We start from the raw sequence: 24,280 nt of genomic DNA, 5'->3' as shown, positions 1-24,280 counted from the left end.
TATAATTTAATTAAATGTTAATTAAAATACATAAAGTTTAACTTTTTCAAAAATAAGTATGCTTATTATTTCTAAACAGATGGGTATTGAGTTGTACACAACAACCAATGTTTCTACTCATGCTCGGATGGTTTCCTGTCCATAGTTGAACAAATCAAACTGAAGGAGAACCGGAGAAGAGAGTGGATTGGATAAGTGCCAATGTTTCTTTTGGGCCAGCATGACAGTGACTTGAGAGAAAGGGCAAGGTATTGTCCATCCATTCATTCAGTTATGAATGAGGCTGAAACCATCTGATAAGAGTGGTGAGAGATGCCTGCCCCGGCAACATAGGGGCAGGCTCACATGGATTGCAAGTGTGTGGTGAGTTGGTGACTTGTGAGGTCTCTCTCTCACAAACACAACAATTGTGCTTGTGTCTTCTTACACTTTCCATCCTGTTCTTCATAGGGAGATGCCAAAGCGTCCTAACAAAGCACATGTGAGGGCTTGCAGGGAGAAAGGTTTCTTCTCCAGGTTCGCCGATGAACTTCGAGTAAATTGCGCATTGCACCGGGTAAATAACTTTGCGCGACAAAATGCACGATCCGCCTGCATCCTTTCTTCATCTGATGATGGAACTATCGTGACGCTGAAAGTTTCCATGGCACGATGCTATGTTAACATGTGACAGGATGAACCAAAAGTTCTTGGGGACTCCATGGTACCCCAGTGCTAGGTTTCTTGGCGTGTTAGGATGGAATCCTCCGGTGGTGGCTCTGACAGCAGGTAACGTGCCTGCCTTCTCCAATAGGTCCCAAGGGTATGCCAAAAGTTAGTAGAAAGCTTCCTCTTCTTCTGAACATAAGATGGCATTTGTCGCCGTTACCGGTTGCGGCGGTGTATGAGGAAGCAAATTCTACAGTAACTGATCCTATAAAATATCATCTCCTCTGTAATGACACGTGTTCACTCTCCCTCTCTCATCTTCAATCTAGCTATTAGATCATAGGATAGATAGCATGAATAGAGTCTTCTGAGGATCTTTCTGTACAGTATCATATAAAATTTGCTTCCATACATAGATGGTGGAGATCCACTCATGCTGAGCTACAGGATCGACGTTGATCTGAGAAGTCCATCAGAGCGATCCTGTTTAGTGTACAAAGCTCAGTAGCTCATATCCTGGATCTGTCACAGCCGTTCTTTCGAGGAGACACATGTAAACTAAAAACTTCATTCAATATGTGATCATCTGATTTGGTGTTGCACACTTTACAGTAGAAAATTCACCTGTTAACTGCAGTAAGCTGTACTTTCCCTTTTTTTTTTTGACGTGCAGTAGGCTATATACTCGAGAGAATAAATAACTCGCTAACATTTACTAGGAGAGATTCATTTGTAAACGTAAGGCCCACTGAGCACAGCCATGGGCCTTGGGCTTCTTGCTCCTCTCTTGAAAGTTGAAACCAATGATAGAAAGATCAGGCATCCCACGGGACACAGGCTCAGCCAAATGCCCAAGCATAATGCAATGAACCCATTTCCAGCAAAAACAGCTGATCAACTAGAGAAGACAGCAACAAATGGAGAAGCCTAAGAAGTTCAAATGCCATTAGTATTTCAGTCCGAAAGGATGCCCATCGTCACCAAAATTTACAGTAATATGAGTCTTAGATGTACAGTACCATACTATTATTTACTGTAGCAAAACACTGTAGCAGATAATATGATATGTCCGTTCCAAATCTAATGGTTCGAAAGGGCTAATGTCACGGTATTGTTTATCCTCAAAGGATACGATTCCGTCTGAAAGGCATTCTTAAGTTACCAGGTTCGAATCAGCCAACACACAGAAGGGTCAGGACCCTAAACTGATACCGTGAGTACAGTTAATGAAAGCTACAGTCGGACGCGCTCATTCCTTGGAGGACTTGTTGATGAGTGACTTGTGGATGTGGGTGATGATGAGTGACTTGTGGATGTGGGTGATGACACCACCACCAGCAATGGTACCCTTGATGAGGGTGTCCAGCCATAGGCGGATCGATCAATATGACAAGGTAGGGTAGCCGTCCTACCTTTCTAGTGGTGAGATTTTCACGTCGACCACTCTGTACCGTATTTTTTATTCTGACGACACAGATTTATAGTTAAGCGACTGACTCCACCTTACCTATATTTTTAAGTTTGATCCACTCAATCATCTCCACGGCTCGCCGGCTGAAGGTGGCGGGGGGTGATGCGCTTCACCTTGAGATCTTTGCTCGCGTTCCCAGCCAGCTCGAGGACCTCTGCTGTCAGGTATTCCAGGATCGCTGCCGAGTACACGGCTACTGTTGCTCCCACACGACCGCTGGCTTGGGCCCTTTCTTTCAGTTGGCGATGGTACAGATTATCAATGATTTACTTGTACATCGACAATTCAATATTCTTCTGAAGGAAGACGAGCCCATGTACTCTACAGCATAAGCTTAGAAATTATATGCCTGACCACGTCTATACTCATACAAGGAAGCAAACAGGACAAAGTAAATTCAGCAGCATCACTCTGTCAAAATACAAGCATTCATAAAAAATTGTAGAATGTGGCAAACAAATATCTAACAATAAATGAGACAAGCAACAGCCAAAGATGCTATCAGGTACACAACAAATTGGGGACAACACCCAAGATCAATCTTGAGTCCCCACCGGTGCTACAGAAAGGTAGACTCAGAAACTAGTGTCTTTTGATTTTCAATACAGTGGCTCTGATATTCTGGCCCTCCTAATAGCACGACTTCATTTCTTACAGCCGCGAACAATAGTTGCTCTAGCAGGTCAATCACGATTCATGACATATAGGCCCCAGGGACCAAGGTCTCTGATGCCTATAGAGGATTTTTCTTGACAAGCTCAAGTACTTAAAAGAGAATATCGTGCAGATAGAACCAGAAATAAATAAGTCCATATCAGCATATACTTTTTATTATGAAATGGTGTGGAATCGTGGATCAGGTCAAAGGAGAAAAATGAAAGATATATAAGGTTTAATTTGAACAAAACACTAGGAGATAAATAACCACAAATTGTTAGAATAAACTACTATGATCGCATAAAAGATGTATCTACTAGTACACGTACACAATTCGCTAGCATCTTTTAAACCTTCCAAACCAACAGGGAAAAAAAAAAGAGATTTTATGCAACAGCAAACCAGGACAGAAAGAACATGGGAAGGCAACATCCAGACAGATAAATATCAAAACGATAAAATTAGTAAGTAGCATGTCCAGCTAAGAGTTATAGCTCACTGCTTAAAGTACTGACCCTAGTTCATTCCATATAAACATGGGAAGAGCATTCCCACATGTAGACACCAGCCAGAACAAAAGAATCAACAGAAGGAACCGCCGCAGAAACAATTTGATAGCCTATCAATCAACATTGTACATTCCTCATGATTCCCAGCCTGAAATGGCTAATCAAAGGCGCGTGTGCCATGTCTGTGCCAACGACGCGTATGAACAGAAGAAATACCCCGCCTAAAAGGTCGAATCTTTCCCGCTATTCCTACCAACGTCAAGAACAACGCCTACTGCAAAGTCCAGAGGGTTGGTCTCTCCGGATCTTTTCCGTGCGCTCAAGACCACACGGAAGGAGACGCACGACCACTCCTCCTCTACGCGACCACAGAACGACCACTCCACGAGTGGTCCTCGAGCACTCATGATCTCTCAGCAGCACACTAGCGACCACTCGCTCGAGCTGGTCGGAGGAACATGTAAGCACACAGAAATGAGAAAGAGATTTTTCTATTTTAGCAGCTCAAGCAACTGCTGCTTTTCTGGTTTTCCTCATCTCTTATTTATAGACTCGACCTACTACTTACAGAGTTTACTTTGCGCGCATACTCCGCAACTTGCGCTACATCGCACATCGCAGGCAACATGGGCACGCATGTTCGCATGTCGCAGACCTATACCTACCCGCATGTCCTTGACACAGGTAACAAGCGTTTGACTAAAACACAAAACGAAAAGACAATACACTGGCAACAACAAGTTATTATATTCTAACATACTCCCCTTAATCTTGTTGTGCCTTCTTGATCTCGACCACGCCAATCCTTGCACAAAGTTCCTAGAACCGAACGCGGCTGAGTGGTTTGGTGAGGATGTCCGCGAGCTGTCGTTCGGATTCAGCGAACTCAAGGTCGATCTATCCTCCAGCGACACAATCATGTATGAAATGATATCGGGTGTCAATGTGCTTGCTCATGTCGTGGAGGACTGGGTTCTTGATGAGTGAGATGGCAGACTTGTTGTCCACCATAAATGTCGGTGCTTGGAGGTTTTTGCTGGTGAGCTCATGCAGCAACCAAGCGAGCCAAACTCACTGGCAAGCTGTTGTAGCCGCAACTATGTACTCTGCTTCGCATGTGGAGAGTGTGACCACTCTCTGCTTTTGCGATTGCTAGGAGATGGGACTGTGGCCGAGGAAGAAGAGAACGCCAGTCGTGCTCTTGCGGCCATCAAGGTCGCCAATCATGTTACTGTCGCTGTACCCTGTCAGCACGAGTACAGCCCCTCCTTCCTTCTTGTAGACAACGCCATACCCGCGAGTACCAGCCACGTGGTGAAGGAGATGCTTGACCACTACGTAGTGATCTTCACACGAATCCTCCATGTACCGGCTGACATACCCCATGGCGAACGCGATGTCCGATCGTGTGTACACCAGATAGCGCAGACCACCTACAATGCTCCGGTAGTGCGTCGCATCAACTGGTGGTGTCGTGCTTGCCTTGGAGAGTTTCAATCGCTCCTCCAACGATGCATGACATGGGTTGCACCCCTCCATGCTGCTCCTCTCCAGGAGCTTGCTAGCATAAGCGCTTTGGCAGAGCGCGATACCGCCTTCACCCTGACTCACCTCAATACCGAGGTAGTAGGTGAGCAGACCAAGGTCACTCATGTGGAATATTGACGTCATCTCTCGCTTGAACTTGTCAATGTTGACATGGCTTGACCCGGTAATGATTAAATCATCAACATACACGCCCAAGACCAGCAGATCAGGTCCAGCGTGGCCCGTGTACAGAGCATGCTTGTTGGCACACTTGATGAAGCCCAGGGAGATGAGGCTCGCGTCCAGCTTGGTGGTCCAGGCACGGGGCACTTGGCGCAGCCCGTACAGAGCCTTATGCAACCTCAGCACCTTGTGCTCTTGATGCTCGATGATGAACCTCGGTGGCTGCTGCACATAGACCTCCTTGACGAGCTCTCCGTTCAGGAACGCGGACTTCATATCCATGTGGTAGACGGACCAGTCCTCGGGCGCCGCCAGTGCCAGTACTGTGCGCACCGATTCCATCCGTGCGACGGGCGCGAATAATTCCTCGAAGTCAACACCCTCGTGCTGAACGTAGCCTTTCGCCACAAGTCGCGCCTTGTGCTTCACCAACTCACCCTTCTCTTCACGCTTGACTTTGAACACCCATTTTAACCCGATCGACCGATGTCCAACCGGTGGGTCAACGAGCTCCCATGTCTTGTTGTCCTCGATGGACTCCATCTCCTCCAGCATTGCACGACGCCAGCATGGCTTACACTCAGCCTCAGAGAATGTGGGCGGTTCCTCTGCACTCACCAAGTGCAGCTCGTGCTCGTCGAGTTCTCGGGTCACCTGCCCATGTGTTGTTGTGTCGCCCAGGATGTCCTCGATGGTGCAGAAACGGAGCGGCCCGTCATCGTGCTTGGCATTGAGGTACTGGTAGCCATCGATTGGTGTCGCAGCAGGCGGACTGGTCGTCCCCGCTGGTCGCTCCGATGTCGCAGCAGGCGTACTGGTCGTCGTCGCTGGTTGCTCCGGTGTCCCAGCAGGCGGACTGGTCGTTGCCGCTCCTGGAAATGTGGTGGCACCTGGTGGACATGTGGTCGCCACGCCAGCTAGAGCCTCCTTCACCGCCTCGGACCTCCGGCACTCTTCGTAATCGACAGTGAAGTTGCTGTCAAGGCCTGTGGTCATTGTCTCGTCTGTCGTCGACTAGTCCCAGCACCTCTTCTCGTCGAAGATCACATCATGGGAGACGTGAACGCGACGTGCTCGGGGGTTGAATAGTCTATACGCCTTGGTCCCCGGCTCGTACCCGAGGAACACCATTGGAACACTGCGATCATCAAGCTTCTGCAGGTTTGGCTTGGTCACCTTGACATGCTCCACGCAGCCAAACGTGTGAAAGAATGAGACATCGGGCTCCTGCCCATGCCAAGCCTCGAACGGGGTCATACCGCTCAGCCTCTTGGTTGGCGACCGGTTGAGGAGGAAAAACGTTGTGGTCACTGCCTCTCCCCAAAACATCGTTGGCATCTGCTTTGACTTGAGCAGACAGTGTGCCATCCTGATGATGGTATGGTTGTGCCGTTTCACAACACCATTCTACTGTGGGGAGTAGGGCGTTGTGAGGTGGCGCTTGACTCCCTGCTCGGCGCAGTACTGCCTGAACTCAACCGAGGTGAATTTACCACCCTGGCCTCTCCGGATCTTTTCCGTACGCTCACGACCACACGGAAGGAGATGCACGACCACTCGTCCTCCACGCGACCACAGAATGACCACTCCAGGAGTGGTCCTCGAGCACTCACGATCTCTCAGCAGCACACTAGCGACCACTCATACGACCACTCGCTCGAGCTGGTTGGAGGAACGTGGAAGCACACAGAAATGAGAAAGAGATTTTTCTGTTTGGCAGCTCAAGCAACCACTACTTTTTTGGTTTTCTTCACCTCTTATTTATAGACTCGACCTACTACATACAGAGTTTACTTTGCACCCATGCTCCGCAACTTGCGCTGCATCGTACATCGCAGGCAACATGGGCACGCATGTTCGCACGTCACAGACCTATACCTACCCGCACGTCCCTGACACAGGTAACGTGCGTTTGACTAAAACACAAAATGAAAAGACAATACACTGGCAACAACAAGTTATTATATTCTAATAAAGAGCAGGCACTAAACCCTCATCCGCTCCAAGCAGACATCTTAAATCACCATGCAATCTGCATCCTGAACCCCAAGAACATCCAATCCGACGATAAGAACTAGGTGCTCATTGTGCGAAAACCAAACAAACTGAACTAGAATACGGGAGCAAAGACGGGCGGCGACCTGGAGGCCTGTGCGCGAGGAGCGGGTGACGGGCTGCTTCTTCTCTTTGTCCTTGCCGACCGCTGTCTTCACCGCGATCATCCCCTTCCCGGCCATCCTCCTCCTCCTCCGCCACGATCAGCACTAGAAACGAAAAACCCCAAAGATTTCAAGAAAACCACAAAAAAAATGCCAAAATTTCGCGAGAAACCGTAGGCAAGAACAAAGAAGCGCGGATTCGAGCTGAGAATGGTTCGGGGCTAACGATTGGGGAATATAGCGGCGGATTCGAGCGAGATGGAGAAGGGGATTGCAAGAGTGGCTCTCGTCGGGGTTCTCTCTTTCTGCTTCTTCTCATTCGGCAAGGGTTTATACGACGAGATGAAGCATGGGGGTTTCAGGTTTGTGGATGGGCCGTATGGGCTTCAATTGGGCCCAACACGAGGCCTAGTTTGTCCAGGCCCAAAACACCCAGCCATATTAACTGCTATTACAACGATAAATCTAATCCATGATAGTTGGGTGACATTCTACATAGATGTCATTGTGGCCTCGTTGTCCACTCCGAGACACCATGTCATCTTTTTAATGGGCGACCGAAGTATATAATTGTAAAATGTCAAAATCGATGCATATATTTGCAATTTTTGGATTCATGCCGCCGGAGTTAAGGTAGGCCAATCCTACATCATCCGATTTGTTTTGTGCGTTCTAGGTTAGAATCCATCGTACCCCTTTGTCACATTAAAATTCAGCCGTCTGATCTTTGTCCAGCCGTCTGGATTAAAAATACTTGTACCCCTTCGGCTCATAAAAACCTAGTTGTCTGATATGAGACCTAGAGCTCCAATTTAATGAACCCTCATCTCTGTCAGCATGCCTTGTCATAGTCCCTCCTTAGGCCCTTTTGCACACATGGCGACCCAACCGAGCCTAGTTAGCACGGCCATTCATCAACCCTTTTTGTTTTATTTTGGCTGATGTCATGCTTGCACAATAAAATCATTAGAATAAGGTTTTCAATGATTTGTTAATTCCAAAAATCGCTTAATGATTTGCTAAGGCAATAAATAGGGGTTCCTTTAGTAAATAATTATGTTTAAGCCCAATAAATTCTAGTTAATTCTCTTTAAACCTTTTAACTCGCAATAAATTTGTTAACTCATAATTAATTACTAGTGGCCTATAACAAATAAGAATAAATCCTACTCCCTTCGTCTCAGTATATAGGACATTTTAATTTTTTTTTCATTGTCCCACAATACAAGACGTGCCATCAATTTACACTGATATCTTCGTAGACTATCCTCACCTGCATGCATCGATCGGGATCCTCTGTAGTTGCAACTAACAACTACAAAGGGCTACAGTAAAATGCATTATTATCCTTTCTCAACCGTCAGATAAAAAAACGGATCAGATCAGATGCTACAGTAACATAAGGATGGTAGAAATTATCGCTACAGTAGGCTGAAATACTGCTGTCACATTATTTTATCTACAGTACCACTGCAAATCAGTGTTTACTCACTCACATATTACTGTTTCATCTGCTACAGTATGCATAGCTTTTCTAATGTACAGGATCGGGTCCTGCATGCATGCATAGCGCGCCATCATAAAACGCGACGCTGACACTTGGGAGTACTACCCCACCTGTATGCACGCATGCATTAGGCTATTAGCTAGTGTGTACATGCAGCACAACACGGAGCTCTTTTGCGACGCGAGCTGCCCTGGCGGAGGCGCGACGCAGCAAGTAAGATCATTTTTAACCGTATTTTCTTCATTCCGTTTCGTTCTTAATTCTTATTTTTTTTATTTTCTCTTATTTTTAATGGCTTCTTTTTGAAATGATTCGTGAAGAAAAATGAGAAAAAAAATTATCCTGAAAAGAATGGCTTTAGGAATTCTTTCGTAACGAAAACCGTGAAAAAAAACTGTTGAAGCGCTAAAAAAACAAAAATCCTTTAGTAAGTTCTAACAGAAAATGATGGGAGATGGTCTAATGGCATTGCCGCGCCATGTGCGTGTTCGTGGGTGCGCCCGAGCCCGTGTAGCTGCGCTAACGATCTCGACGACGGAGTCAACGAACGACATGAGCGAACGACGTGGGACTAGCGCGCAGATACCGAATGGTCTTTGCGGTGAGCGAGGCCATGCATGGCGGGCGGGATTTAATCCAACGGTAAATGAATCCAGAACGTCCTCCTCTAAGCCCGTGTTAGTCTTTGTAAAATATGTTATACGCCCTATATATTGGGACACAGGGAGTAATAAATTGGAATAATCTCTAATAATTTCCAATAAGTCCTAGAAAAGTCCCAGATCACTCCAGAATCTTCCAGAAAATTCATATGCCCTCGGAACTACCTATCTTAACAACAGGCTAAAAAAGAAAAGAGTCGCCATAAGTTTACAAATCTTACAACTATTTACAAGCTATAAATAGAAGAACGTGAATATTTTGGAATTCACCCGGCGCTAGCTCGCAATAACATTCGTGGAGTCTGACGGCAGCTTCCAACGCAACATCTTTGACTCAACAGATTGAGCAGCATGCATCTTACGTTTCAACACGTCAACATCAACATCTTCCTCCAGTGTCATCCGCAAATCAATTAACGCTTTCACCGCGTCTTCACAGAGGTGCTTAGGAAGTTCATCCTTTCTGACGGACAAGACATCATTAAGAGTATTCATAATAAGTCTTGCCAAGTTTCTCAAACGTGCATGGATCCCTATAATGTGCATCGACCAGTCCAGTAAAGCATTTTCAACAGCATTTTTGACATTGGATTTACAAACCATCTCGATTGGAAACACCTTGACTGCTTTCTTTACGTCACTAGCAACTTCAAGCTGATCATCACTATTTCTAGCAGCTACTTTTACCACGTTGTCCTTGTCAATTTCAAATGTCAATTCAAAAGTATCAGGACCTTGATATGGCCTTCGATTATTGCATACCTCTACCTCTCCCAAGAGTTTATTGTGCTGAACCATTATGTGCTCACCCATAAAAATTCTGATACGAAGGCACTCTCTACACCATGCAGGAATCTTTATGGTCCGTGTGGCAGGAATTGTGGTGTGCCTTGGAATGATCCTCATGAAAACTCCTGTCGCGGACTCGACTCCGATAGAGAGTGGAATCATGTTCGTGCTCATCTCGCGTTGATCTTCTATGGTTAGAGCAGCTTGTAGTGCAGAACCAATAACCACAGCTTCCTCAGGGTTCACCCTTGTGCTCTGCTGCTTGCCAAAGACTTCATGGATAATTCCCTGTATCTTAGGAACTCTCGTCATCCCCCCCATGATTATAATTTCACGAATATCCTTGTCAGTAAGTTTAGCATCTTTCACAATGTTCTGGCACTTGACTTGAATTTGCTCCACCAAATGACCAACTAGGTTCTCGAATTTTGCGCGAGAAACAGTAATGTTAAGATCAATAGGGCCATTAGCAGATCCAGTGAGGCAAGGGATTGACACTCTAACTTCAGGTTCTGTTGATAATCTCACTTTAGTTTTTTCAGCCTCTTCAACAAGTCTCGCTATAGCATGTTTATCTTCGCGGATGTCAACTGAATGAAGTCTGATGACCTCAGTAACAAAATAGTCCAAGAGGATATCGTCAAACTGATCTCCACCCACAGAGGGTTCATCAAATTGAACTTTGGTCTGTTTATGCAAAACAATATAACAGAATTGAGATTTAGTGACAGACATCAGCATAATTAGCAAATCAGTAGTGATGGACGACATAAGCATGAATAACAGAAAGAAAAACTACCTCAATATTAGTACCAGACACGTGAAGGATTGAGATACTGTATGATCCAGCACCCATGCCAAAAACAACAACTACACCTTCCTTCACAGTTGTGCTAGAAAGAGCAGCTGCAATAGGCTCATCAATTAGTTGCAATACCTCAAAGCCTGCTCTATTCCCTGCTGATTTTATGTCCTCCCTTTGTTGTCCACTAAAGAATGCAGGCACACTTATCACCACTTTAAATACATGGTGAAATTGGTTCATCTGAACAATATCCTTCAGCTTTGCAAATATGGCTCTGGTCATTTCAACAGGAGAAAATTTCATTCCATGTACTTCTACCCAAGCTTCTCCTCTTGGTCCTTCAACAATGCCAAAAGGGACCTTATTCCTCATTTCTTGGACATGGTAGTCATCAAATTTCTTCCCAATCAATTTCTTTGTGTTGAAGATAACATCTGAAGGATGTCTCAACATCTGGCGCTTTGCAATTTCTCCAACTGCAACACGTCTGCCTATATAGTCCGAATTTTGCAGGCCCCACATACAGGGTACAAAAGAACTTGGCTGTATCACTGTAACATACGATGGCATGAGATTCCCAATTTCACTGGCAATAACATTTGGCACCTGAAACAAAGGGGAAATAGTTGTATTAGAACTTAATGGCATAAAACATCATGGAATCTAATTCTTGATTTAAGGGAGTAAACATTTTTATTAAAAAGAAAAAAGAAAATTGAAAAAGTATAGTTAAGCTGCATACAACCATGAACTATGCTCCCATGGCCTTGAGCCTCAGATTTCTTTCACAAAAGAAAAGCAAAGATATCATATGGTTATTAAGTGTTTGTAAGTTGTCGCGAGCATACTTTAGATTGCCCTGAACCCAAGCAGCACGGCCATGCCGATGCTTGGTAGTCGCACCACAAGGGCAGGGATAGAGGAGATTCTAGGAACCTTGATACATTTCTTGCTTAACCAAATGAGGAGACTGCCATGACCGTATATAGGCCCGGCGCTACAAACAGAGCTAACAAATTCAATCCTGACACTAACCAAATGGAGCGAGCACTTCTACACCATGGCGCCTTGCGCTTAAGCACCAAAGGCATGCGCATTGGCAATGGTGCTGCGCTGCGCCTCACTTAAGCGCCTAGGCATGTGCCTTTTGCACCTTTCAAGGCACTCAAACCCACGTTCACGGTCAGCAGACCTAAGACAAAGCTAGTAAATGGATAAAATATTGTGGTTCTTGTGATAGACGTCCCTACCCTGATCAACCACTTAGGTCCTGTTTGTTTAAACTCTGGATTGTGGATTTCTGATTTCAAAAGCTAAAGCTAAAACAAACGGGTCACTTTTTATAAGTGATTCTTACAATCCAACCCCATTTTGGACCACACTCCACAATCCACCTCTCACCAGCTTTTGTGGATTGTGAAAATAAAGGATATTAGAGTCCCTTTGGGGTTCGAAAGAATTTACCCACCTTTACCATTACACAATGCCCCACCCCCCCACCCTTCCCTTCTCCTCAACCCCATTTGGTTGCCCTTCCTCTCACTCGCTCACAGGAGGAATGAGGATGGAGACATGAATACCTTTTGATAATCTTGCTAATACTTTATTTTCTATGAGAGACTAGATTGTCTATGAGAGGATATTTTTAGACGACAAAAGTACATTTGTATGAATAATGTATCATTTGCTAATTGTCAAGCCTTTTATTCCAGAAAATTGTTCTCAAAAAGCTACAAGTCTGATAGTTGGAGGTATTACAGATATTACACAGCAAAAGCTGCCATCCAACCCATACAGAATCCAGGATGCGGCCTCAGTTTTTTTTCCTCGAACGTGCAGAAGAGTTGCGTGTCATTTCATTAAAGAAGAATGATTAAAAAAACAACTACAACACCAAGTAGCAGGCACAAATACAAACCCCAAACACAACACCAACTTAGACTACCCCAATAGCAGAATCTGGAGTTCATTAGCTCCGGCAGCACACCACAACATGGCCTCATCTGCTACTATCCTCAGAACAGAACCTACATTCAGCACATCTCCATTGAAGACACAGCCATTTCGGTGCTTCCAAATCTCCCGTGCAACAAGGATTATGAGTTGAGGCCCTTCCAATGTTGCTTATCCACCATCTTGAGGATGCGATCCCACCAGCTAGAGAACACAGACACTCCCGGCTGCAGAGTCACCCTTTGCAACCTGATCATTTGAAGGACAACAAACCATACTTGTCTAGCAAATACACATGACACCAGCAAATGCTGGATTGATTCATCAGCTTGGTCACACAAGGGACAGGATGCCGGATGTGGCAGCCCTCTCTTAGCCAATTTGTCCACCATCCAGCAACGATTAAGGATTACGAGCCAAATGAAGAACTTACATCATGCTTTTCAGCTTTTTACAATTCACAATCTACAAGCTTTTCAAAATCCACAGCTAAAGCAAACAAATAGGCCCTTAATGCACTATGCATCCTAGGCACCCAAATCAATACCCGCAAATGTGCATTGAGGTATTAAATTCATCTTGATTAAGTCAGTTATGGAAGCAATGAAAAGGAAGCTGTGACTATTTTGAAACAATATCCTAAGGCCTCTCCCAATGCTCCAACATGGCTGGTTTCTTATACATTAATTAGGTGTCCACGTAAGCAAAAAACTGATGCGGCAAGCTATTTAAAGAGGAGAGAGATGAAGCTTGTTTCTTATGGAAGAAACTAGCTCTTTGAGAAATCCTAGATGATTGTGAGATAATAAATTGCTTTGGAAAGCCTTAAGAAATAAGCAACACACATGCATGCATTGGAAGCTTATTTCCTAACCCCAATTTCTTACTCTCTCTCTCTCAGATATCACCTAAGAAACAAACCTTAGGAGTGGCCTAAGCAGAGCAAATTTACATGATGTCCACCATGAATTATGGAGATTAAGGAGGTTATGAAACCAAGAAAATGGTATATGACAATTACCATGATATCCCTGGTATAAATGTATTGGGAAAAGAGGAAGGATAGTTAATATGTGGCTGTTTACTCTTAAATGAAGAGTTTTTTTTTATGGGGGGAGGGGGAGTAAATGAGTGCAATTAGGGAGGATGTCATTCATTAAACTCGCATGCACACCTTCATTTTGAAACGGAGTACCTTTAAAAGCATTAGACAGAAACAGATCATACTTTTGGTAGATCGGGAAGCCACTAATGCAACAATATGTAGCTATCATAAGTGATATTGTGATGGAATATTAATTATGAGATAGCACAAAAACATAAAAAAAAAACTGAGCTCATTTGGTACACACCAAGGTGTCAATGATGGCAACTCTTGAACTTTTGCATCCGAAGTCGATCCCAACTGTAGCAACTTTAGATTGCACAGTACTGAAAATAAGAGAAAAGGGAAATTGTACCATTACATTTGTACATCATAAAATGTAATGAGGTTAACAGCAGGATGCAACACGAATAGTACCTGAAAGTCATACGTCTGCCCACACGATGCTGGAATCAGGATATACCATATCAGTCAACACGTACAAATGTACTACATATTATAGACTAATAGAGCCTATATTTGTGGTTAAATAGTTCGCTTCATCAATCAAATAAAATGGTAAAAAAATGAAAATGATTAAGCACGATGTCACCCTTGGTGGTATTTGTGAGGGATTTGGATTTGATGGATCTTGGAACTTGCTGGGAAAGAGGGTTTTTTCACATCGAGGTTAACATTTGCAATCCTATATTTTACTGTGCTAAATCTTCATTTAAGTGAACATCTTGCTTCCCTAATCAAATTTGTAGACTTGGTTGGTTAAATAATGAACTGATACAAAAAGTTTATATTCTATAATGATTAGGCCCAAGAGAAATCTGTAACATTAATGATGTGAAAAGAATATAAAAGTAAAAAGGAAATGTAGATGGGATGTAAGGCAAAACGAGAAACAAGGGATTGGTTGCATAGATTCATTGAGCTCAAAGTAGGAATGGTGGCATGGTTGAGTTGCCTTCATATGTTTGTTGCAAATATCCACTTCTGTACGGACTAACCGTACTTGATGCATTTCTGACACTGTTTGTATCAGCCTTCTTTAGTTGCTAGCATCCATGACGAAGATGCCAAAATTCTTTAGTTCACTTTTATGCATATTATGCTTGAGCCTATGTTTTATTACCACATGTCCGAAAACTTTTGGCGCGTCGACACGCATAAGACACCATGGAGCCGCGTTGAAGGCAAAAAAAATCCTTGTGAGGAGATGGAGGAGGGTTGGGGACGCGAGAAGAGAGGATGGAAAGATGGAGAAGGGCTGGGAGGCTGCCGGCATCGGAGACGGAGAACCACAGCCGTGGCGGCGTAGTCTGCAGGGGCAGTCAGATCAACAAAGATGGTTTCCAGGGAAACCGAGAGTACTGGAGAGATGAGGACACAGGCCACCGATTTTGCGAGTCCTAGATGGCCAGTGGCGAGTGATTTCAGTTCAGGCGAGCCAGGAGGAAAGAGAGGCGATGCTGCCTGGTGCCTACTGCATATGTGAGCAGTAGACTCGGGACTCGGGAGGGTTTAGAGCAGCTCGTATGTGTAAGTGAGCTGGATGAGCCAGCAAATGGCAGACCCATAGCCCAGCTCTTCCTTTAATGTATTCCCTTTTTCTTTTTTTTTCTTTTTAAACATATGATGCATCTACTTGTGGATCGGTCACATATGGACCAGTCTGGAATGTGACAGAATAGTACAAAATTTATAATTTGAGTTTCTACTTTTTATATTATAAAATTTAATATACATTAGACGAATCTCCGAATCATATTTTTTAAAATTTGTTAAATCGAACGCTCACACCTGAGTCATTTCAACACCCGCGCCTGTATCCCCGAAACAATCAAGTATAAAAGTTGAAAGTATCTAGTCCACATTTCAATCCTCAATGCATCGGTTTGATTTTTGTCCCGCAACTCCAAAGTTGAATGTCATAACGTGAACAGTTTTGGAGTTGCAAGTTGAACGTCGGACCTGGGTAGTAGTTGATGGTTGAAAAGTTTACTTGTTCCAAAGCTGAAAGAACCCATAAGTCTTTGTTATTTATGTGCCTAAAAATGGAGAATTTTGTTCTAAAGCTGAAAGAACCCATAACTTTTTGTTATTTATGTGCCTAAATACGGAGTGCCAATGTACACTGTTGTTGGCCATAGTTGGTGATAGGAAAAGGAAATCAATTGCTGATTCTCTAATATATGCTTATAGCAATTAAGATATGAGCCCACAACCCTTATTGTGATTTGTGAGCACTGCAATCTTGCAGATGCCATGCAACACCTCAAAATTTACACACATAAGCCCAAATTGTCCAAGGGAAACTAAGAAGCATCTGCATGCATATAATTTAGTACTTCTTATAGATAGGAGCCAAATATGGGACTTGCATGAAATTTAGGATTTAAGCTCAAGCACCAAAACTATATGGGGGCATTTGGTTTGAGGGATACTTCATCTAGAATGCGTTGGAACAACACACAGTGATTCCATGATTTTTGTGGCATGGCCCAATTCCTTAATTTCTGTGGTCATTGTAGCCATGTGGGATAATAGGACGGGATGATGATAGCCCAACTCATTCCATTCCCCAGAGCAGACAAGAAGGTTAAGTTTGGAATTAGAATTGCATTACACTAGATAATTCTTCAAACCAATCACCCAGCCTCCGAGAAGCTTAAGCTAATGGACAGGTCTTACAAACTGCAGCAAACTCGACAGCATTTAGAGCTTATAAGCTGGCTGAACAGGTTTATAATCTAAATATCCTAAAGGCCAGCACGGAAACGCAGAAACAAGGCAAACCATCCTGCAGAGATAGAATGCATTTGCACCTGTAGCTAGTAATATGTAGTTGTTTGTGCCCACCGATATATCTAATATAAACCACCATTGCAAATTTTGTTCATGTGCTGCATATATCATGAAAGCTTGTGCTCTCAGGCCACACAAATTGTGGTCAGATTGCCCCCCAAAAATATGTATGGGTAGGGCAAAGCAAAAGAGACCAATACACAGCGAAGATTTTAAGAATCATACCCAGAATGTGTACGCTTTGGTCCAGGATATGCGAAGAGGCATATTAATGTGCTGGAGGAGTTTGAAAACCTGGAAGAGATAACACACACACACACATATATCATTAGACTGGGATCTAAAGAGTATCCTAAGACTTTAAATGTAGTAGAGGAGAAAAATGAAAATACTCAGCAATTATGTGACAATGTGATACCATGTATATGCTACTTTGAGTACATTCAAACACGATAAGGCTAGCTAGTTTACTGCAAAGGGCTGAATTCTGCACAACACGTCCAAAATTACAAGTTCGTCATTATGGTCAAATAGTGCCACCTCTAGCAGAAAGGTCACCTCAAGCTGTTCAACAATCTAGATGAAAAGGTCCCATTGTTGTGACAATGGTATTCGCCCCCCACCAACGTGGCACACATGCATGAGAACAGGCTTGGTGTTTAAAAAGGACTTATGGTGCCATGGCTCCATAGTATGACCATGACACAAGGAGCAGCAAGGTCACCCATTTGACGAGCGAAGCCACAAGGAATTGAAACATTCCCGGGCGTGCATGTTCACTAGAGACAGCCGGCTTTTCTCTTCTTTTCTTTGTGTTTGTTGCTGAGTGTGTTGTGTCTTTGTTTTTGTGTGTGGGTTGTATTTGAACACTTTTTTCAATCTTTTAATACAATGACGCGCAGCTCTTTTGTGTGTTCGAGAAAAAAACAACAAGGAATTGAGGAAGATCTAGAGTAGGGAACCGGCGTAAAAGGAAAATCTACAGTTGGGAACATGCATAAAAGAAAGAGAGCATGCATCAAACTCGATTTTAGCAAAACGACGACCTTAAAGGAGCCACAAAGGACGACAAGAGGAAAGGCACGATCCCCCTAATAATCCTGTTAGAAACCCAACTATTGCCTGAGCGATTTTACCCAGCTACGAGATTAACGTGGACATCTCTTTAATTCATTAAGTGTGCCCCAGCACCAAAGGGCAATGATTTTGGGTTGAAGGAATGCACCAAGACAAGGAATCGCATATTCAAGCAAAATCTAGAAAATATTTTACTATTACAAGTCCTACGACGAGGAAGAAGAAGACTCACGCTTAGCAGAAAAAAGATTGTTCTTAAATGGAAATTTTAAACAAGGAACACTTGGAGATTTGCTACTGGTTCTGTAATCAATTAAGGATGATCCGCATATGATCTACGATTTGCGAATTGGCTATAGGTAGGCTTCTAAATGGTCTGTGGAGACATCAGGGACGGACTTGGCGTGGAGCATGGGGGTTCAGTTGAATCCCCAAAACTTTTGGAAAATAAACAACATCTGAGCCTTAATTGGGTACCAAGAAGTCGTATGGTGGCAACCGTTGTCGATCTTGGCTTATTGCACGGTGAAGAAGAAGAACCTGGTCGAACGATAGTATGGCAACACTGCGCAGCCGCAGCACAAATATACATAACTAACTGGATGGAGTTGAGAGAAAGAAATGCTTGGTTCAGTTGGGAACAAACCAACTCTTAGAACTATTGAATCCATCTAAGCAACTAAGCAACAGTAGGATTACTTACCAACAGAAATTAAGAACGAAACCAGTCCACGTCCGGATGGATCTCAACTCCACACCGAGAGAGGGGCGGATATGTGACGGCGGCAGCGGACAGAGGAGCGGCCGGTGGAGCAGCATCCGTCGGAGAGAGAGGGAGGGAGCGGCAGGAAGAGGAGACGAACAGGAGGCGGCGGTTAGACGAGCAGTGCTGCAGCCTGCAGCCACCTTAGTTTTTTTTTTTAAGAGAGCAACCCTAAAAATGGTTGACCGCTGGATGGTTATCTTGTGGTCAGCCAAAAACGGCAAGGCGTCCGAGAACCACACGTGCAGCAACAATTGCTCATAAAAATCACCGCTAGATGGTTTAAAAATAGAAAAATATGGCGTTTCATGACTTCAAAATTTAAAATACTATGAATAATTATAAAAAATTATGAAAAAATTCTGTAGAATAAAGGATACTCATCAAGCTCTTAAAAAAAATCAGCACAGATACTTACTTATGCAATAAAAAAAAAGACAAATATATCTTTTTTTCTCATTGTGCAAATTATATTTTTTATCTTATTTTTTTAAGCTAGATAATAGTATTCTCTACACCACAAAATATTTTTTCAAAATTTTTTATGACTATTTTGATAGTGTTTTGAATTTAGAGAGCATTGGGATAATATTGTTTTGAGTTTTAAACATGTCATCCCAGGGAAGGGTGATTGGTATTTTTTTTAAATGAACTCATATATTTGCAATTTTTATTTAAAATATAAAAAATCTCTGGTTAACACCCAAAAAATAGCAACAGCAGCAACGATTCCGTATGCGGGCTTTTCTCTTTCCAGATCGGGCCGACTGGGTTTCTCATCTTTCACGGGCCGAGTGGCCATTTCCTTCTTTCTACGGGCTGAGTAGCCAATGCGGGCTTTATTCCTCTTTGCCGAAAAGGTCCACATCACAATTTTTTTCCTTTTTTTTTAAGCACCGGATCTGAGATCTTCATTAGAGACCTTTTAACGAGATGCGAATGTCGGGAATTGAAACCACGGCAGGTGGTGAAGCCTCTCTTGCCTTACCATTGGGCTAACAGCCCATTCGCAACTATTCTTTTTCCTTTTTTTTTTCTACGGATCTTTCTCAACTATTCTTTTTCCTTTTTCTTTTGGTAAAAAGTCTGATTTGCCTCTTAACTCTCGTGAAAGTTTGATTTTTCTTCCTCAATTGCAATACCATTTATGGAACCTCCCCCACTAACAAAATCTGACATCTTTCCTCCCAGAGTCATTTTGAGCCCCAGTTTTGTCCACATCAGCAAATCCACATAGCACCCCTACTGGCTCAGTTAAAATAGGCCTCCACCATGGCGGCACCACGTAGCTTGCCGGAGAGGCTGGCAAGAGACCTCGCCAGCCTCGTCTCGGATCTGCCCAAATCAGGCCTCCTCCATTCGCTCTGTTGTAGGAGGACAGGGGACGGAGAGGGGAGGCGTATGGCGACGAGATCTGCCTCATGCGACGACGACCAATCCTCCCTCTTTGGGTTCTTCGTCCAACACCACTAGCTCAGCACGATGCACGGTGGGAGATCTCCTAGGACTTCCCAACCAGCGCGCCAACCTTCCTCACCTCCTTCGTTCGCGACGTCCTCCTTGACCCACCTGTGTGTGTGCAACTTGTTCATCACCGGCAAGCTGGATGTCCTTCAACCGCTGAACACTGCTTGCTTCGACGACAAGGGCGCAAGGGGTACATCGTCCTCATAGCTGCCGACCACGGTCCCTGCGCTAGATCTAGGACATAGGAGCGGCTCGCCAGAGCACACCACCTCCGCCTGATCTGGCGCCAACGAGCCTCGCCGCCCCATGGACGCCTCCTTCTCCAACCCCACCACCACGGTATCCATCCCGGAACCGAATCCGTGTGTCGTTCTTCCCCAATGCTGCCTCTTCCTGATCTAGGTCGCCGTGGTGTTGGATCCATGCTGAGGTTCGTGGTGGCCACGGTCTGCGATGAGAGAGAGAGAGTTGTGGAGGCAATATAAAAACTATTTTTCGATCTCGAGAGAGAGAGAGAGTTGTGGAGGCAATATAAAAAACTATTTTTCACGATACTTAGGGTAACTTTTTACATGCAGTTTATGAATAATTGGTGAGGGTCTCCTGCGGTTACGGATCGCTTGTGTTTTAACAGGCGGTTCACATAAGGAACCGTTTGTGATAATAGATTATTATCACAGACGGTTCCTTAAATGGTCATTTTCATAGGCGGTTTCTTATGTGAACCGCATCTGGAAATAACCATCTATTAAAAAATTCATAACTTTTTTATATGAAGTCGGATGAGGAAAAAATCTATATAAAAATTGTAGCTCTCGATGAGATCTACAACACTGTAGTTGATATTTTTTTTATTTGAAGTCATTTAGATATCCAAACAATTTCAAACGATTATTTGGATATCTAAATGACTTCAAATGAAAAACTTTTCAACTACAAAGTTGTAGATCTCGTCGTGGGGTACAATTTTAGTACAAACTTTATCCTCATCCGACTTCGTATGAAAAAAATTATAATTTTTTTAAAATAAACTGTTACTCATTTCTACAGGCGGTTCCTTATGTGAATCGCATGTAGAAATGATCGTATTATCGCAAGCGGTCTGTTTAAGGAACCGACTGTAGAAATGGATGATAGTTTATTTTTAAAAATTCATAATTTTTTCATACGAAGTCGGATGAGGATAAAGTTTATATGAAAATTATAGCCCTCGACGAGATCTCCAACTTTGTAGTTGAAAAGTTTTTCAATTGAAGTCATTTAGATGCCCAAATAATCGTTTGAACTTTCGGATTGCAGATATCAAAAGAATTACATATGCTCATATGTTCAGTAGTCATTCTCTAGTGTGATAGTGGGGAGGGTTTGCGCGACCCGATAGGTTTCGAGTTCGAGTGCCAAAAACCACGTAGCGCGTGTATTTCGCGTGACTTGTGACGTCGCGGTCGCGTAGGGTTCTTGGTCGGTCATTTTTTTTTGTTTTTTTCGATTCAAAAAATATCGATTGAGGGACCGATTATCGCAGGCGGTCCGCTTAAGGAACCACCTGTGGAAACCTATTTTTACAGGCGGTTCCTTAAATGAACCGCCTGTGGTAATAAATTTTCACAGGCAGTCACTTTTGCGCCTGTGGAAATCATTCATTTCTACAGGTCTTCGATCACAGGCGGGTGCACTAAACGTCTATGAAAACGAGTTACCACCGGCCTCTAAAAATAATTTTTGTAGTAGTGAGGGCTGTGCAACTAAGTCGAGGAGGATAGGGACTTGCGTAGGCAAGACGGTGCTAGAACCAGAGACGTGGGGGAGGGGGCAACAACAATGGTGCGGTGGCGATAGGGATCGAGATCTCGACGACAGAGGAGGGCGTGGCTGGCCGAGCCGAAGGAGAGAGGAACCGATGAAGAAAGAAGAAAGGAGGGGAAGAAGAAAGAGCACCAGAGGCTAACATGTGGGTCCCACCGACGAACCGCCAGCAGGGACAGACTGACGTGGCACCAACCGGAATCGGGGTGGAAACCAGTCAGGAAGGAAAGATGTCCAGTTTTATTAGCTTAGGGAGGTCCAATAAATGATATTTAATTGAGGGAGGAAAATTATATTTTTTGCTAGTTGAGAGAGGTAAATGGGTATTTTTCCTTATTTTTCGCTAGTTTATATGGGCTTTAAGCCCGTTTCTTCTCTTATATTGATCCACCTTCGGACAGGTCCACTGGAAGCCATTTAATGAGTTTTCGAAGATTTGTACTACCCGAGCCCGTGTAGCGAGAGCATAGCGCTCAATGTGCACGAAGGTGCTTCACCTCTGCACAGCTCGGCGACGTGCTACGTGAAGTGAATATGCTTGATTGAAGCTCAAGGGTTAGCCGATCAAGTCATCTGTTGGTCACGCTAGGCGATCGGCTGGGCGGCTTGATTGAACTGTAGGGTGGTTTTAAGTTGTATGTCTGTATTGCTTTGTGCACACCGAGTTTTAATAGTTGAGAGACGTCTTATATCTATTTTTCAAGTTTAAGGAGGAAAAACAGACTTGATAAGAGTTCAAAGAGTCAAATAGACATTTTGGGTATGTCATAAATTTTTGGAGCTGAAGTTATGAGTAGATTTAGGATCTTTGATTTAAGCATCTTATTCTTATTTTAAACTGAAAATAGATATTTAAACCACTTTATTTATTTTTTTAAAATTTCTATTTTACCATTGGTTACTACCACTAGCTAGTTATAAATTTTAAAGTGAATTACACAAAACTGCATATATTGTGCTATTTGTAACGTAAAACTATAGCTATTGTGCCTAGTATCACCAAGCTACAAGTATTGCTTAATAGTTGTAATTTTGTGTTACAATCAAATTAACAGGGACACATCAATAGTTGTAGTTTTGTGCCACAAATGGTATAATATATGTAGTTTTGTGTTATAAATGCCACAATATTGTAGCTTGGTGATACTAGGCACAATAGTTGTAGTTTTGTGTTACAAATGGTACAATATATATAGTTCTGTGTTATAAATGCACAAATGGTACAATATATGTAGTTTTGTGTTCTAAATGCTACAATACTTGTAGCTTGATGATACTAGACACAATAGTTGTAATTTTGTGTTACAAATGGCACAATATATATAGTTTTGTGCAATTTACTCTAAATTTTAGAATACATTTTATAAAACTATAACTATTTATAGCATTATAACACATAACTACAATTTTTAAAGTATATTTCACAAAACTATAACTACTTCGATCCTTGGTAATAAGAAACTATAATTTTTTAGCCTGATTTCACCCGTCAGCCACACATATGCTATATGGCTTTGTTCCACCTATCAACCACATATGTGCTAAAAAGTTGTAATTTCTTGTTATCAAGAGTCGAAGTAACTGTAGTTTTGTGAAATAGACTTCAAAAGTTGTATTCTGTGTTACAATAGTACAAATAGTTATAATTTTGTAAAATTTACTCTAAATTTTAACTGTAGCAGTTTGAATGCTTGATCTTTTCCCTAACAAAAAAAAATACATACCACGATAATGGGCATGTGTACTAACAAAATAGTAGAAAATATGACCATTAATTTATAAAGAACTATTTAGTTTGGTCACATAAATAACATCATTAGATATATCACAAATTCATTTTTCATAATATAGTAGTTTTACATTATTTTAGTACCACCTTCACATAAAAAAGTAGTAGTATGTAAAGCTGGCTAAGTGGGTCGAGCCAAATGGGTCAGCATGAGACACGGCTATTTCGGCCCAGCCCAGGCACGATACGACGGCCTAGGCTGTAGCAATGGCATGTTGGGCTGGCACGGCACAACCCATTTAAGTTTTTCTATTTATTAAATATCTTATATATTTCGTTTAGTTCTAATACCAACACAGCTCTGTAGCGCAATGGTAATGCACCTAACCCAAATGCATGAGATCTCCCAACCTCAATTTTTCATAATCTGCTAATTTTAATCGGGTTAATGGGAAAAAAACTCATCAGACTTGCCGTATCGTGGGTCGGCCCAGCACGACACGATCATAAGTGGACCGTGCCTAGGTCTGAGGCTCGGCACATGGGCCAACACGGTATGACCCGTTTGGCTAACGTGCCCAGCTGTGCCGTGCCAACGGCTCAGTTGGCCACGTCTGGTGGTATGCCTATTAGAGACCATGTCCAAAATGCCATACATTTACCATGC

The 24,280-nt window shown here is 43.2% G+C and overlaps 1 protein-coding gene and 1 pseudogene across 3 annotated transcripts; both read right to left on the bottom strand.

The window, feature by feature from the left end:
- Positions 1–1,897: 1,897 nt before the first annotated feature.
- Positions 1,898–7,232, bottom strand: LOC133900679 (probable histone H2A variant 3; annotated as a pseudogene).
- A 2,191-nt stretch (positions 7,233–9,423) lies between these two features.
- Positions 9,424–18,785, bottom strand: LOC133900678 (heat shock 70 kDa protein, mitochondrial-like). 3 transcript variants are annotated; one of them, XM_062341889.1, is made up of 6 exons: positions 18,552–18,785; positions 16,997–17,065; positions 14,393–15,979; positions 14,223–14,301; positions 10,912–11,523; positions 9,424–10,799 (listed from the first exon to the last, which is right to left on the bottom strand). In XM_062341889.1, the coding sequence occupies exons 3-6, from the start codon at positions 14,401–14,403 to the stop codon at positions 9,600–9,602; spliced, it is 1,902 nt and encodes a 633-aa protein (XP_062197873.1). In that variant the 5' UTR covers positions 14,404–15,979; positions 16,997–17,065; positions 18,552–18,785; the 3' UTR covers positions 9,424–9,599. The 3 variants fall into 3 exon arrangements, with proteins under 3 accessions (XP_062197873.1, XP_062197872.1, XP_062197874.1); XM_062341888.1 differs by having other exon boundaries at positions 14,393–14,421; XM_062341890.1 differs by lacking the exons at positions 14,223–14,301; positions 14,393–15,979.
- Positions 18,786–24,280: the final 5,495 nt, after the last annotated feature.

Source organism: Phragmites australis, chromosome 19 (genome assembly GCF_958298935.1).
Source record: "Phragmites australis chromosome 19, lpPhrAust1.1, whole genome shotgun sequence".
NCBI lineage: Eukaryota > Viridiplantae > Streptophyta > Magnoliopsida > Poales > Poaceae > Phragmites > Phragmites australis.
The sequence above is the reverse complement of the archived record's forward strand: the minus strand, read 5'-3'. Positions and strand labels throughout refer to the sequence as shown.

What these genes read in the sequence shown, in the direction of transcription:
- LOC133900678 (XM_062341888.1), bottom strand. Translation starts at nt 17,038, where the DNA reads ATGCCTCTTCGCATATCCTGGACCAAAGCGTACACATTCTGG. An exon ending in CCAAAGCGTACACATTCTGG is followed by an intron (nt 14,422 to 16,996) that starts GTATGATTCTTA and finishes TCCTGATTCCAG; the next exon opens with CATCGTGTGGGCAGACGTAT. An exon ending in TGTCTGGTACTAATATTGAG is followed by an intron (nt 10,800 to 10,911) that starts GTAGTTTTTCTT and finishes TTGCATAAACAG; the next exon opens with ACCAAAGTTCAATTTGATGA.